This window comes from Pelodiscus sinensis, unplaced genomic scaffold, assembly GCF_049634645.1.
Source record: "Pelodiscus sinensis isolate JC-2024 unplaced genomic scaffold, ASM4963464v1 ctg101, whole genome shotgun sequence".
Classification (NCBI taxonomy): domain Eukaryota; kingdom Metazoa; phylum Chordata; order Testudines; family Trionychidae; genus Pelodiscus; species Pelodiscus sinensis.
Genome location: NW_027465991.1, coordinates 95,945 through 108,838, shown reverse-complemented (window position 1 = coordinate 108,838; position 12,894 = coordinate 95,945). Strand labels below are relative to the sequence as shown.

The following is a 12,894-nucleotide window of genomic DNA, read 5'->3' as shown; positions in this document are numbered from 1 at the left end:
TCTGAAACGTCCCCCGGGACGGAGCCGCAAGCCCCCGGCAACGGATTCCAGCGCTCAAGCACCTCGGCAGGCAGGGAGCTTTCCCCAATGCCCCGAGCCCCCCTGGCTGCAGTTTAAGCCCATTGCGGCTTGGCCTGTCCTCAGAGGCCAAGGGGAACAATCCCCCTCCCCTTGCGACCCCCTTCTAGGTGCTGGAAAGCTGCTGTCCTGTCCCCTCGGCCTGCCCCGTCCCAAAGTGAACAGCCCAGTTCCTGCCAGCTCCCCCCGGCCCTGCTTTCTCGCCCGCCCGTCATGCTCGCTGCTCCTCTCCGGACCCGATTCCCCTCCTGGAACGTGGCGCCCGGAACTGGACCCGAGACTCCAGCTGAGCCTGATCCGGGGCCAGTCTGCAAAGGGCAGCTCCAGCAACACCCCGGATCCCAGCCCCAAGCGGGGGGGCGGGGGGGGGCAGCATGGAGACTGGACCGGCCCTCGGGGGCCCGGGGGTGCAGGGCCGGTTCTGCCGTCAGGCTGCAGCTCACATTCCAGGGTGATGGTGACGTTCTTGCGGGCCCAGCCGTGCGGGTTGGTGGCGTTGCACTGGTAGGTGCCCGGGGGGGCGGCGAGGCCCGGCCCCTGGCCCAGGCGGTGCGAGGTCCCCTCCTTCGTGCACACGACCGCTGGCGCTGGCAGGCCGCTGGCGGAGCAGGAGAAGGTCTGCGGCGTCCCCTTGAGCCAGGTCCAGGCGCTGGGGCAGCCGGTCTCGTCCATCGCCGGCTTATCTGCAAGGCAGGCGGGCGGGGGCTGGGACCCGGCTCCGGAGAAACCGCTGCCGGCGCTGCCCGGGGACCTGCTCACGAGCCAGAGCCCGCGCGTGGGCCTCCCCGTCGTCGGGGCGCAGCAGAGCCCGGAGCCTCCTGGACTTCGTCCAAAAGTGGCTCCGAGACCCTGGGCCGAGAACCCCTCGGCGCCTTGTCCCTCGAGCCCTGGGAGCGAAGCCGTCGGCCCCTGCACGACGTGACCCCCCCAGAACCCTGCCCGGGCCCGCCCGCCCCACCTGCCCCGCCCTGCCTGGCCCCACCCGCCCCTGGGACTTACACTCCACCTGGACCGTCACCTCCCGGCTGGCCGAGCCACGGGCGTTGGTGGCGGTGCAGCGATAGGTCCCAGCGTGCTCTCGGGCCGCCCGGCACGGCACCCCCACGCTGAGCGACACCCCGTCCCTCGTGCACGCCACGACCGGGGCTGGGTGCCCCCGCGCCCGGCAGGCCAAGGTTTGCTCCGTCCCCTCCACCCAGGTCTGGGTCCGGGCGCAGCCGGCTTCGTCCATTTCCGGCCCATCTGCAAGACGTGGAGCCAGACCCTGCTTGCAAAGGGGCGACTCCGGCACCACAGCCGGGCGGGGCCCCGTTCAGAGCCTGGCCCCTCTGCCGGGGTGGGGAGCAGGTGCTTGTTAGCAAGCAACGGGGCTGAGACTCAGCAAGCTCCCCTCCGGCAGGGAGAAGCCGTCGGGGGGGGCCTGGGGCCACACGTAGCCAGGCCCCGGCAGCCCAGCTCTGTGCCCTAGGGCCACGTCCCACCCAGCCACGCCCCGGCAGCCCAGCTCTGTGTCCCGGGCCACGCCCCACCCAGCCACGCCCCGGCAGCCCAGCTCTGTGCCCTGGGCCACGTCCCACCCAGCCACGCCCCGGCAGCCCAGCTCTGTGCCCCGGGCCACGCCCCACCCAGCCACGCCCCGGCAGCCCAGCTCTGTGCCCCGGGCCACGCCCCACCCAGCCAGGCCCCGGCAGCCCAGCTCTGTGCCCTGGGCCACGTCCCACCCAGCCACGTCCCGGCAGCCCAGCTCTGTGCCCTGGGCCATACCCCACCCAGCCACGCCCCGGCAGCCCAGCTCTGTGCCCCGGGCCACGCCCCACCCAGCCACGCCCCGGCATCCCAGCTCTGTGCCCCGGGCCACGCCCCACCCAGCCACGCCCCGGCATCCCAGCTCTGTGCCCCGGGCCACGCCCCACCCAGCCACGCCCCGGCAGCCCAGCTCTGTGCCCCGGGCCACGCCCCACCCAGCCACGCCCCGGCAGCCCAGCTCTGTGCCCCGGGCCACGCCCCACCCAGCCACGCCCCGGCAGCCCAGCTCTGTGCCCCGGGCCACGCCCCACCCAGCCACGCCCCGGCAGCCCAGCTCTGTGCCCCGGGCCACGCCCCACCCAGCCACGCCCCGGCAGCCCAGCTCTGTGCCCCGGGCCACGCCCCACCCAGCCACGCCCCGGCAGCCCAGCTCTGTGCCCTGGGCCACGCCCCACCCAGCCACGCCCCGGCAGCCCAGCTGTGTGGTCCTGGGGCCACTCCCCACCCAGCCACGCCCTGGCAGCCCAGCTCTGTGCCCCGGGCCACGCCCCACCCAGCCACGCCCCGGCAGCCCAGCTGTGTGGTCCTGGGGCCACACCCCACCCAGCCATGCCCCGACAGCCCAGCTGTGTGGTCCTGGGGCCACACCCCACCCAGCCACGCCCCGGCAGCCCAGCTCTGTGCCCCGGGCCACGCCCCACCCAGCCACGCCCCGGCAGCCCAGCTCTGTGCCCCGGGCCACGCCCCACCCAGCCACGCCCCGGCAGCCCAGCTGTGTGATCCTAGCGCCACTTCCCACCCAGCCACGCTCCGGCAGCCCAGCTGTGTGGTCCTGGGGCCACGCCCCACCCAGCCACGCCCTGGCAGCCCAGCTGTGTGGTCCTGGGGCCACACCCCACCCAGCCACGCCCTGGCAGCCCAGCTGTACGGTCCCGGGGCTGCGCCCTGCCCTCACACTCCACGAGGACGGTCACGTTCCTGCTGTCCTGCCCATGCACGTTGGTGGCGCGGCAGAGGTAGACGCCCGCCTGGCCCCTGGTGACGTTCCACAGGCCGCCCGCTTCGTCCACCCGCCCGTCCTTGCTGCAGGAGACCTCGGGCGGGGGGTTTCCGTCCGCTTCGCAGGCCAGCTGCTGCAGGCTCCCCTCCAGCCAGGTCCGGCGACTCGGGCAGCCGGGCTCAGCCAGCGTCGGCTTGTCTGGAACAGCGAGCACGTGGCTGGCGTGGGAAGGGCTAAAACTCCCCCGGCTCCATGTGTCCAGTGAGGGCTGGGTGGGGCGTGGCCCCAGCCCCCACTCCCCTCGGCGTAGAACCCAGGAGTCCCGGCTCCCCCCCCCCAGGGGTCCCGCGGGCAGCGCCCGGCTCCGCTCGGTGCCTCTCCGTGCTGGCTGCAGACGGGCGTGGCTGGCAGCATCTCTCTGTGCTAACGAGGGCCCGGGATGGCGAGGGGCGGGGCCGCATTTCACAGCCACTCCCCAGGCTGCAAGGGGCCAGGCCAGGCGGAGGGAGGAGCAGCAGGAGGCTGGGTGGGGCAGTGGTTAGAGTCAGGCGAGCCCAGGGTGACAGCCCCAGGGCCCCGCCCAGCTGGGTGCTCATGCGCCCGCGAGGACAGTGCCCGGGGCCGATAACAGCACGAGGAGCGGGGGGGGGGTCTGTGTGCAGGCTGCGTCCCCCCCCACTCACAGAGCACGGTGAGCTGGGCCGACGTGGTTTTCACGAGGGACTGGCCGCCGAGGGCGAAGCTCCCTTCGCACGTGAATCGCCTCCCGTTGTCTCCCTTGCGGGCCGTCAGCCGGAGCTGCAGGTGGGGCCGGGGCCCGGAAGCCAGGGTGTGCACAGAGTCCCGGAGGCGCAGCGTGAGGCCAGGGGGCGGGGGGGCAGGGGCGCGGCACGAGACGTTCACGTTCCCGTTCACCAGGGCCCGGGGCGGGTCGAGCTCCAGGACGGGCGGCGGGAAACCTGCAGGAGACCCAGGCAGAGCCGCCATGAGCCCCACGACGGGCCCCTCGGCGGCTCCTCGGCAGAGGGAAAGGCTGGGCCGGGGGCTCGGCTCAGATGCTGGAGGCAGGGCTGGGCCTGCTGGGAGTCTACGGCTCCCCCCTGCAGCCTGCTTCGGGGACAGGGCCCCTGCTACCGGCAGCGCGCTGGTCGGGGGCCGCTGCCCATCGCGGGTTCAGGGACCCAGGGAGCCCAGCCGGGGACAGGGGCCGCGACTTCCCCTCCACCACACCCGGCTTGGCCCCGGGGATCTTGTGGGCAGAGGGGGCTGCCCCCCGCCCCCTCCAGCGGCTGAGCTCGGCCCCCGTCAGCAGGCACAGCCCCGGCACTCACGGTACAGCAGGACGCGCCGCGCTGCGGATCGGGACAGGGGCCCCACGGCCACGGTGCAGTTCAGCTCGTACCCCCCTGGGGCCGGGAACGGGAGCGGGGCCTGGGCGCTGGCCGCGTCCCCTGATGTGCTGAGGGCGGGGTCCAGCCGCTCGCCCCCCAAGGTCAGGCTGAGCCGGGCCTCGGCCGCGGGGAAGATCCCGGCCACCCCACAGTGGGCGCTCGCCTCGGCGCCCTCCTCCACGTGCGGGGGGGCCTCCAGCCAGGGCGCCGCGGGGAGAGCTGCAGCGGGCGAGAAAACCATCACGGGCGTGAGAGCAGCGTTCCCTGCACCCCCACCCCCACCCCCAACACCTGCCCTGCACCCCCAACAACCTCTGCTGTGCCCCCACCCCCAACGACCCTGCACCCCCCAACAACCCTGCCCCGTGCCCCCACCCCCAACGACCCCTTCCTTGCACCCCACGCCCCCAGCAACCCTGCACCCCCAACAACCCTGCCCCGTGCCCCCACCCCATCCCCCAACACCTGCCCTGCACCCCCAACAACCTCTGCTGTGCCCCCACCCCCAACGACCCTGCACCCCCAACAACCCTGCCCCGTGCCCCCACCCCCAACGACCCCTTCCTTGCACCCCCACGCCCCCAACAACCCTGCACCCCCCAACAACCCTCTCCTGTGCCCACCACCCTCCAACAACCTTGCCCTGAGCTCCCCACACTCCACCCCACAGAGACATTTCTTCCGGGTACTGTCCTATCGCACCTCCCCATCCGGCTGCCCTGCCCCAGTGGGAGAGACCAGTCCCGGGAAGAACCGCAGGCTGCTCCCCCGTCCTGCCCGGCGAGGGGTTGGTGGCAGGTTGAAAACGCCCCGCGAGAAGGGGGGAGGGAAGCGAGCGGTGGCGGCTCGCCCGGAGCTCAGAGCCAGAAGCAGGAGGTGGCCGGGGGATTCGTCACAGAGTTATTAATAGACTCCCGCTAACGGGATGATAATTCCTCAGGCCCGGCAGCCAGCTGGGGGCTCGGGGGAGGGCGGGGGCAGGGGTCTGGCGCGTGTCCCTGTTCCTGGCCAGTGTCGGCCCCAGAGGAGGACACGCCCGAGGGCCGGGTGGTAGGGAAGCGGCTCTCACCGAACACCCGCAGCTCCGCCGCCGAGGAGTTGCTCTGCAGCCGGGGCCCGCGCGGCGCCAGGTCCAGGCTCGCCTGGCAGGTGACCTGCTGCCCGTGGTCCCAGCGCCCAGGGCTGATCTCGTGGGTCACGGTGACGTTGTCGAGTTCAGCCCCACTGTGGTTCCGGAAGGTCTCCGTGTGCAGGGCCCGGCCCCCCCTGGAGCAGGGTCACGCTGAGGTTTCCGACGGGAGCCACGTTCAGAACCCGGCACGTCAGGTTATAGGCCCGGCCCAGCTCCATCGCGGGCAGCGGCTCCAGCACCACCTGCTCCGGCACCCCTGGAGCGACAGACACACAGGCAGGCTGAGGGCGTGCCAGTGGAGAGGGAACCCAGCATGGTGGCAGCGGTGGGATCCACTCGGCCATGGCTCCTCAGAGCTGCCTTCCTTCCCCGCCTTGATTCCCCTGCCCCCCCTGTGCCGGCCGAGGGACAGAGGACCTTTGTCCCAGCCCCATGGGTCACTCCTGTGGCAGAGGAAAGGGGGCAGCGTGTGGGCCCCAGATTGCAAAGTAACACGCTCATGCGGGGCACAGTCATCTCACGGGCAACCCCTTCGGCAGGGCTGGGGAACATTTCTGGGGTCAGGGGCTGGGGCGTCAGCGCGGGCTCCCCAGTGCTGGGGGTCTGAGCCCAGGGGCTGGGGGCGTCAGCACGGGCTCCCCAGTGCTGGGGGTCTGAGCCCAGGGACTGGGGCGTCAGCGTGGGCTCCCCAGTGCTGGGGGTCTGAGCCCAGGGACTGGGGCGTCAGCGCGGGCTCCCCAGTGCTGGGGGTCTGAGCCCAGGGACTGGGGCGTCAGCGCGGGCTCCCCAGTGCTGGGGGTCTGAGCCCAGGGGCTGGGGCGTCAGCGCGGGCTCCCCAGTGCTGGGGGTCTGAGCCCAGGGGCTGGGGCGTCAGCGCGGGCTCCCCAGTGCTGGGGGTCTGAGCCCAGGGGCTGGGGCATCAGCGCGGGCTCCCTAGTGCTGGGGGTCTGAGCTCAGGGGCTGGATCCAGGAAAGCTGGGGGCTGCATCCGGCCTTAGGTTCCCCACCCCTGCTCTCCAGCAGAGGGGGGTGGGTCCCATCAGTGCAGAGCGAGTGGGCCCGTGCTGCGGGGAGGGTAAACTGAGTCCTGAGCATCCTGGGGGGAGGGTCTGGGCCCAGAGGAACCAGCTCCCCAGCAGCCTCCCTCCGGGAGTCACTTGTGGGAGTGGCCTGGGTAAAGCCGACTCCTGGGCCCAGGCGAGCAAGGTCCTGGCGCGTGGGGCTGCGGTTTAGCCAGAGGGACCCTCCAGGCTGCACTGGGGGGGCTCCTGGGCCGGGTCAAGCCAGCGTCTCCCGGCATTTCAGACCCACGTGCTGGGCTCCGGTGCCCAGCGTCCCGCACCGAGAGCCACAGAGCACACGAACGCAACGCTTCCCGTCTCCTGGCAGGGAAACTGAGGCACCGAGCAGGACGGAGCCGGCCCTACGCTCCCAAGTGGCTCCGAAACCAAAACTGGGGATAGGACCCAGGAGTCCTGATGCCCAGTGACCCCGTCACCACCTGCCCCCTGTGCTAGGGGGACAACGCAAGAGTCCTCCCCCCCCCTCTAACCACTGGCCCACACTGCCTCCCACCCCGCCTACCCCCCCTGCACTCACCACTGGCGCACACTGCCTCCCCCCACCTACCCCCCCTGCACTCACCACTGGCCCACACTGCCTACCCTCACCTACCCCCCCTGCACTCACCACTGGCCCACACTGCCTCCCCCCACCTACCCGCCCCGCACTCACCACTGGCCCACGCTGCCTCCTACCCCACCTACCCCCCCCCTGCACTCACCACTGGCCCACACTGCCTCCCACCCCACCTACCCCCCCTGCACTCACCACTGGCCCACACTGCCTCCCACCCCACCTACCCCGCCTGCACTCACCACTGGCCCACACTGCCTCCCCCCACCTACCCGCCCGCACTCACCACTGGCCCACGCTGCCTCCTACCCCACCTACCCCCCCTGCACTCACCACTGGCCCACACTGCCTCCTATCCCACCTACCCCCCCCCCCGCACTCACCACTGGCCCACACTGCCTCCCACCCCACCTACCCCCCCTGCACTCACCACTGGCCCACACTGCCTCCCCCCACCTACCCCCCCTGCACTCACCACTGGCCCACACTGCCTCCCCCTACCTACCCCCCTGCACTCACCACTGGCCCACACTGCCTCCCCCCACCTACCCCCCCTGCACTCACCACTGGCCCACACTGCCTCCCCCTACCTACCCCCCCCGCACTCACCACTGGCCCACACTGCCTCCTACCCCACTTCCCCCCCCCCGCACTCACCACTGGCCCACACTGCCTCCCACCCCACCTACCCCCCCTGCACTCACCACTGGCCCACACTGCCTCCCCCCACCTACCCGCCCCGCACTCACCACTGGCCCACACTGCCTCCCACCCCCACCTACCCCCCCCGCACTCACCACTGGCCCACACTGCCTCCTACCCCACCTACCCCCCCCGCACTCACCACTGGCCCACACTGCCTCCTACCCCACTTCCCCCCCCCGCACTCACCACTGGCCCACACTGCCTCCCCCACCTACCTCCCCGCACTCACCACTGGCCCACACTGCCTCCCACCCCCACCTACCCCCCCCGCACTCACCACTGGCCCACACTGCCTCCTACCCCACCTAGCCCCCCCCGCACTCACCACTGGCGCACACTGCCTCCTACCCCACTTCCCCCCCCCGCACTCACCACTGGCCCACACTGCCTCCCACCCCACCTACCCCCCCTGCACTCACCACTGGCCCACACTGCCTCCCCCCACCTACCCCGCCCCGCACTCACCACTGGCCCACGCTGCCTCCTACCCCACCTACCCCCCCCTGCACTCACCACTGGCCCACACTGCCTCCTATCCCACCTACCCCCCCCCGCACTCCCCACTGGCCCACACTGCCTCCACCCCCACCTACCCCCCCTGCACTCACCACTGGCCCACACTGCCTCCCCCACCTACCCCCCCTGCACTCACCACTGGCCCACACTGCCTCCCCCCACCTACCCCCCCTGCACTCACCACTGGCCCACACTGCCTCCCACCCCACCTACCCCCCCTGCACTCACCATTGACCCACACTGCCTCCCCCCACCTACCCGCCCCGCACTCACCACTGGCCCACGCTGCCTCCTACCCCACCACCTCGCTGCCTCCTACCCCACCTACCCCCCCCGCACTCACCACTGGCCCACACTGCCTCCCCCCACCTACCCGCCCCGCACTCACCACTAGCCCACACTGCCTCCCACCCCACCTACCCCCCCCGCACTCACCACTGGCCCACACTGCCTCCTACCCCACTTCCCCCCCCCCGCACTCACCACTGGCCCACACTGCCTCCCACCCCCACCTACCCCCCCCCCGCACTCACCACTGGCCCACACTGCCTCCTACCCCACCTACCCCCCCCGCACTCACCACTGGCCCACACTGCCTCCCACCCCACCTACCCCCCCCGCACTCACCACTGGCCCACACTGCCTCCCCCCACCTACCCCCCCTGCACTCACCACTGGCCCACACTGCCTCCCACCCCCACCTACCCCCCCCCGCACTCACCACTGGCCCACACTGCCTCCTACCCCACCTACCCCCCCCGCACTCACCACTGGCCCACACTGCCTCCCACCCCACCTACCCCCCCCCGCACTCACCACTGGCCCACACTGCCTCCCACCCCACCTACCCCCCCTGCACTCACCACTAGCCCACTCTGCCTCCCACCCCACCTACCCCCCCTGCACTCACCACTGGCCCACACTGCCTCCCACCCCACCTACCCCCCCCGCACTCACCACTGGCCCACACTGCTCCCACCCCCACCTACCCCCCCCCGCACTCACCACTGGCCCACACTGCCTCCCACCCCACCTACCCCCCCTGCACTCACCACTAGCCCACACTGCCTCCCACCCCACCTACCCCCCCCTGCACTCACCACTGGTCCACACTGCCTCCCACCCCACCTACCTCCCCCGCACTCACCACTGGCCCACACTGCCTCCCACCCCACCTACCTCCCCTGCAGTCACCACTGGCCCACACTGCCTCCCACCCCACCTATTCCCCCGCCCGCTCCAACCACTGGCCCACACTGCCTCCCACCCCGCCTATCCCCCCTCCCCCGCTCCAACCACTGCCCACACTGCCTCCTACTCCACCTACCCCCCCCCCCCCGCACTCACCACTGGCCCACACTGCCTCCCACCCCCACCTATTCCCCCGCCCGCTCCAACCACTGGCCACACTGCCTCCCACCCCGCCTATCCCCCTCCCCCGCTCCAACCACTGGCCCACACTGCCTCCCACCCCACCTACCCCCCCCGCACTCACCACTGGCCCACACTGCCTCCCACCCCACCTACCCCCCCCTGCACTCACCACTAGCCCACACTGCCTCCCACCCCACCTACCCCCCCTGCACTCACCACTGGTCACACTGCCTCCCACCCCACCTACCTCCCCCGCACTCACCACTGGCCCACACTGCCTCCCACCCCACCTACCTCCCCTGCAGTCACCACTGGCCCACACTGCCTCCCACCCCACCTATTCCCCCGCCCGCTCCAACCACTGGCCCACACTGCCTCCCACCCCGCCTATCCCCCTCCCCCCCGCTCCAACCACTGGCCCACACTGCCTCCTACTCCACCTACCCCCCCCCCGCACTCACCACTGGCCCACACTGCCTCCCACCCCCACCTATTCCCCCGCCCGCTCCAACCACTGGCCCACACTGCCTCCCACCCCGCCTATCCCCCTCCCCCGCTTCAACCACTGGCCCACACTGCCTCCTACTCCACCTACCCCCCCCCCCCGCACTCACCACTGGCCCACACTGCCTCCCACCCCCCACCTATTCCCCCGCCCGCTCCAACCACTGGCCCACACTGCCTCCTACCCCACCTACCCCCCCCCCCCCGCTCTAACCACTGGCCCGCACCGCCTCTCGCACATCCTATCGGCAGGCGCCTTTCGAGGGGGGGACTCACGTGCTTATCGGGGGCCGCACGTGGGCCCCGCGCTCGCAGCCCCCGCCCCCGCCCGCGCCGGGCCCGCTCCGGGGCACGTACCTGGGAGCGCCAGGAGCAGCAGCAGGGGCAGGCAGCGCCCGGGAGCCGGGAGCCGCATGCCGGGGCCGGGGCCGGGGCTGCTGCGGCGGCGCTGGGACCGGGCAGCGCGGGCGGAGGCGGCGGCGCAGCGCAGCAGCCGGGGCGCCCGCCCACCAGGGTAGGAAGCGGCCCCCGCCCCGTGCGCCGGCAGCGGCTCCTCCCTCCGCTCCCGGAGCCCCCGGGCCGGCCTGGAGCGCCGCGCGGCCGGGATCGGGCCCCGGGGAGTCGGCCCCTCCAAGGCGCTTCGCCCGGCCCCGGGGGGTCTCCCTGCCCCAGCGGAGCCCGGCCCGGCGCAGGGCACGAGCCCCCGGGGAGCTCGCCGGCGGGTCGGGGGCTGCTCCGGCACCGCGTGGGCAGCGGGGGGTTCGGGGGGGCAGAGCCGGTCTCAGGGGCGGGCCGCGACCGCTCTGCGCCGACCCCGAACCCCGGCTCCTGCCGCCCCCGGCGCTTGTGGGGGGGGGGGGGGGGCTCAGCGCGTTTCTGTCCGGCCTTTTCCAACCACCTGGCAACTCTGCGGGCGAGCCGGGCGGTGCCAAGTGCGGGGGGGCGGCCGGGGGGCGGCACTCGGAGATGAGCTCTGTCCTTGAACAGCCAGCCTAGCTCCCCATCCCCCCTTCCCCCCCGTCTCCCCATCCCCCGTCTCCCCTTCCCCCTGCGCCCCTGTCTCCCCATCCCCCGTCTCCCCTTCCCCCTGCGCCCCTGTCTCCCCATCCCCCGTCTCCCCTTCCCCCTGCGCCCCTGTCTCCCCCTGCACCCCTGTCTCCCCATCCCCCCGTCTCCCCTTCCCCCTGCGCCCCTGTCTCCCCATCCCCCGTCTCCCCTTCCCCCTGCGCCCCTGTCTCCCCATCCCCCGTCTCCCCTTCCCCCCGCGCCCCTGTCTCCCCATCCCCCGTCTCCCCTTCCCCCTGCGCCCCTGTCTCCCCATCCCCTGTCTCCCCTTCCCCCTGCGCCCCTGTCTCCCCATCCCCCGTCTCCCCTTCTCCCTGCGCCCCGTCTCCCCATCCCCCTGTGCTCCCTTCTCCCTGCACCCTCACTCCCCATCTCCCCCTATGCCCTGTCTCTTGATCCCCCTACAGATCCATCTATCCAGCTACCTCCCTGCCCCCTCCTTTGCCCGTCCATCCCATGTGCCTCCCCCTGGTTCTCCATCCCCCCACACCCTTCTCTGCCCGTCCAGCCTCCTACCTACCCCCCGTCCATGCGTCTCCCCCCAGACCGTCCATCCCTCCCTCCACCTGTCTGTCCATCCCCTGCCCCTGCCCCTGCCCCTTCCCCTGGGGCTGCTGCCTGCGCTGGCCCCGGGCTCCCTGCTGCGCTGCTGTACAACTCGGAAACCGACGGGGGCGTTGTGACGCGGGGGGGTGTCTGCTCCAGTGGCCTGGCCCACGCTGGGGGCCGTAGGGGCTGTGGTGACCCCTGCTGGCCGGTGTCTGTAGCACGGCCCGGCGGGGGGTCGCCCTGCGGGTGTCATGTCACCTAGTCCATGGCCCAGCAGGTTCTCACCTGGCCGAGGGAGGGGGGGCTGCTGGGGGGGCTGCGTGGTGAGTGTCTGGGAGGGGGGCAGGCTGAAGAGAAGAGACTGGGCTGAGCACCGGGGGGTCAGGGGCCCGTGGACCCGCCCCAAGGGGCCCGAGGCTGCCGGCCCGACCCCCACGCCCACATGGAGCCCGGGCTGGGCCGTGCCCTGGGAGGCCATAAACCCCCCGTTCCGCTGGCCGGCGCGGCCCCTCTGGCTGGCCGGGGTGCAGGGCCGGGGGTCCCCGACGCGCGTCACAGGGGTCCCCTGGGTACCAGGCCCGAGCGGCCACGGCCGGACGCTGCTGCCTCTCCCGCTGGGCCCGGGGGCAGCCTGGTGAAGGGGCCTGGATTTCCGGCTTCCTGCTGCTGTTCGGAGACGTTGCTCGTGCCCAGAGCCTCGGCCCCGAGCGGCTCCGCAGCCAGGGGAGGGGCTGGGCTCTGCCTGGCTCCTGGGCCCGGGATTCCAGGCAATGAAGGTGGCAGGAAGTTTCCTGAAGGGCTCTGGGGGGCGGGGAGCCAAGGGGCACAGGACGTGCTGCCAGCCGGCTCAATGCAATGCCAGGGCCCTCCGTGCAGAGTCCCCTCCCCCAAGAGCAGCCTGGCTAAGCAGCTCATGGGTGGGACGGAGGGGGGGGGATGCGCCTTGCCTCAGTTTCCCCAGCACGCCTGGGGCATGGGGCTGAGCCAGGACTAGGGTGTGACTCCTCTGAGTCCCAGCACTGCACCCACTAGGCCACGCTGCCTCCTGCATGATCCCTGGCTGTGCCGCCAGCAGGGAACGAGCCCCATTCCCTCCAGTGCCCCCCAGCGGGCCCTGCCCACAGCTGTCCCCGGGGAAGGGGATGTGTCTCGGCCAGTGCTGTGTTGCCAGCCCCCCACAGTGCCCGCGAGGGGTGGGT

General features: G+C 72.5%; 1 protein-coding gene across 1 annotated transcript in view; it reads right to left on the bottom strand.

Annotated features, from left to right (window-relative positions):
- The window catches only part of ICAM5 (intercellular adhesion molecule 5), a 45,988-nt gene that overhangs the window by 11,702 nt on the left and 21,392 nt on the right, over positions 1–12,894 (bottom strand). Inside the window, 7 exon segments of the mRNA XM_075917769.1 lie at positions 522–761; positions 1,078–1,320; positions 2,780–3,022; positions 3,508–3,783; positions 4,156–4,434; positions 5,285–5,480; positions 5,482–5,589. Coding sequence (XP_075773884.1) covers positions 522–761; positions 1,078–1,320; positions 2,780–3,022; positions 3,508–3,783; positions 4,156–4,434; positions 5,285–5,480; positions 5,482–5,589 — 1,585 coding nt within the window.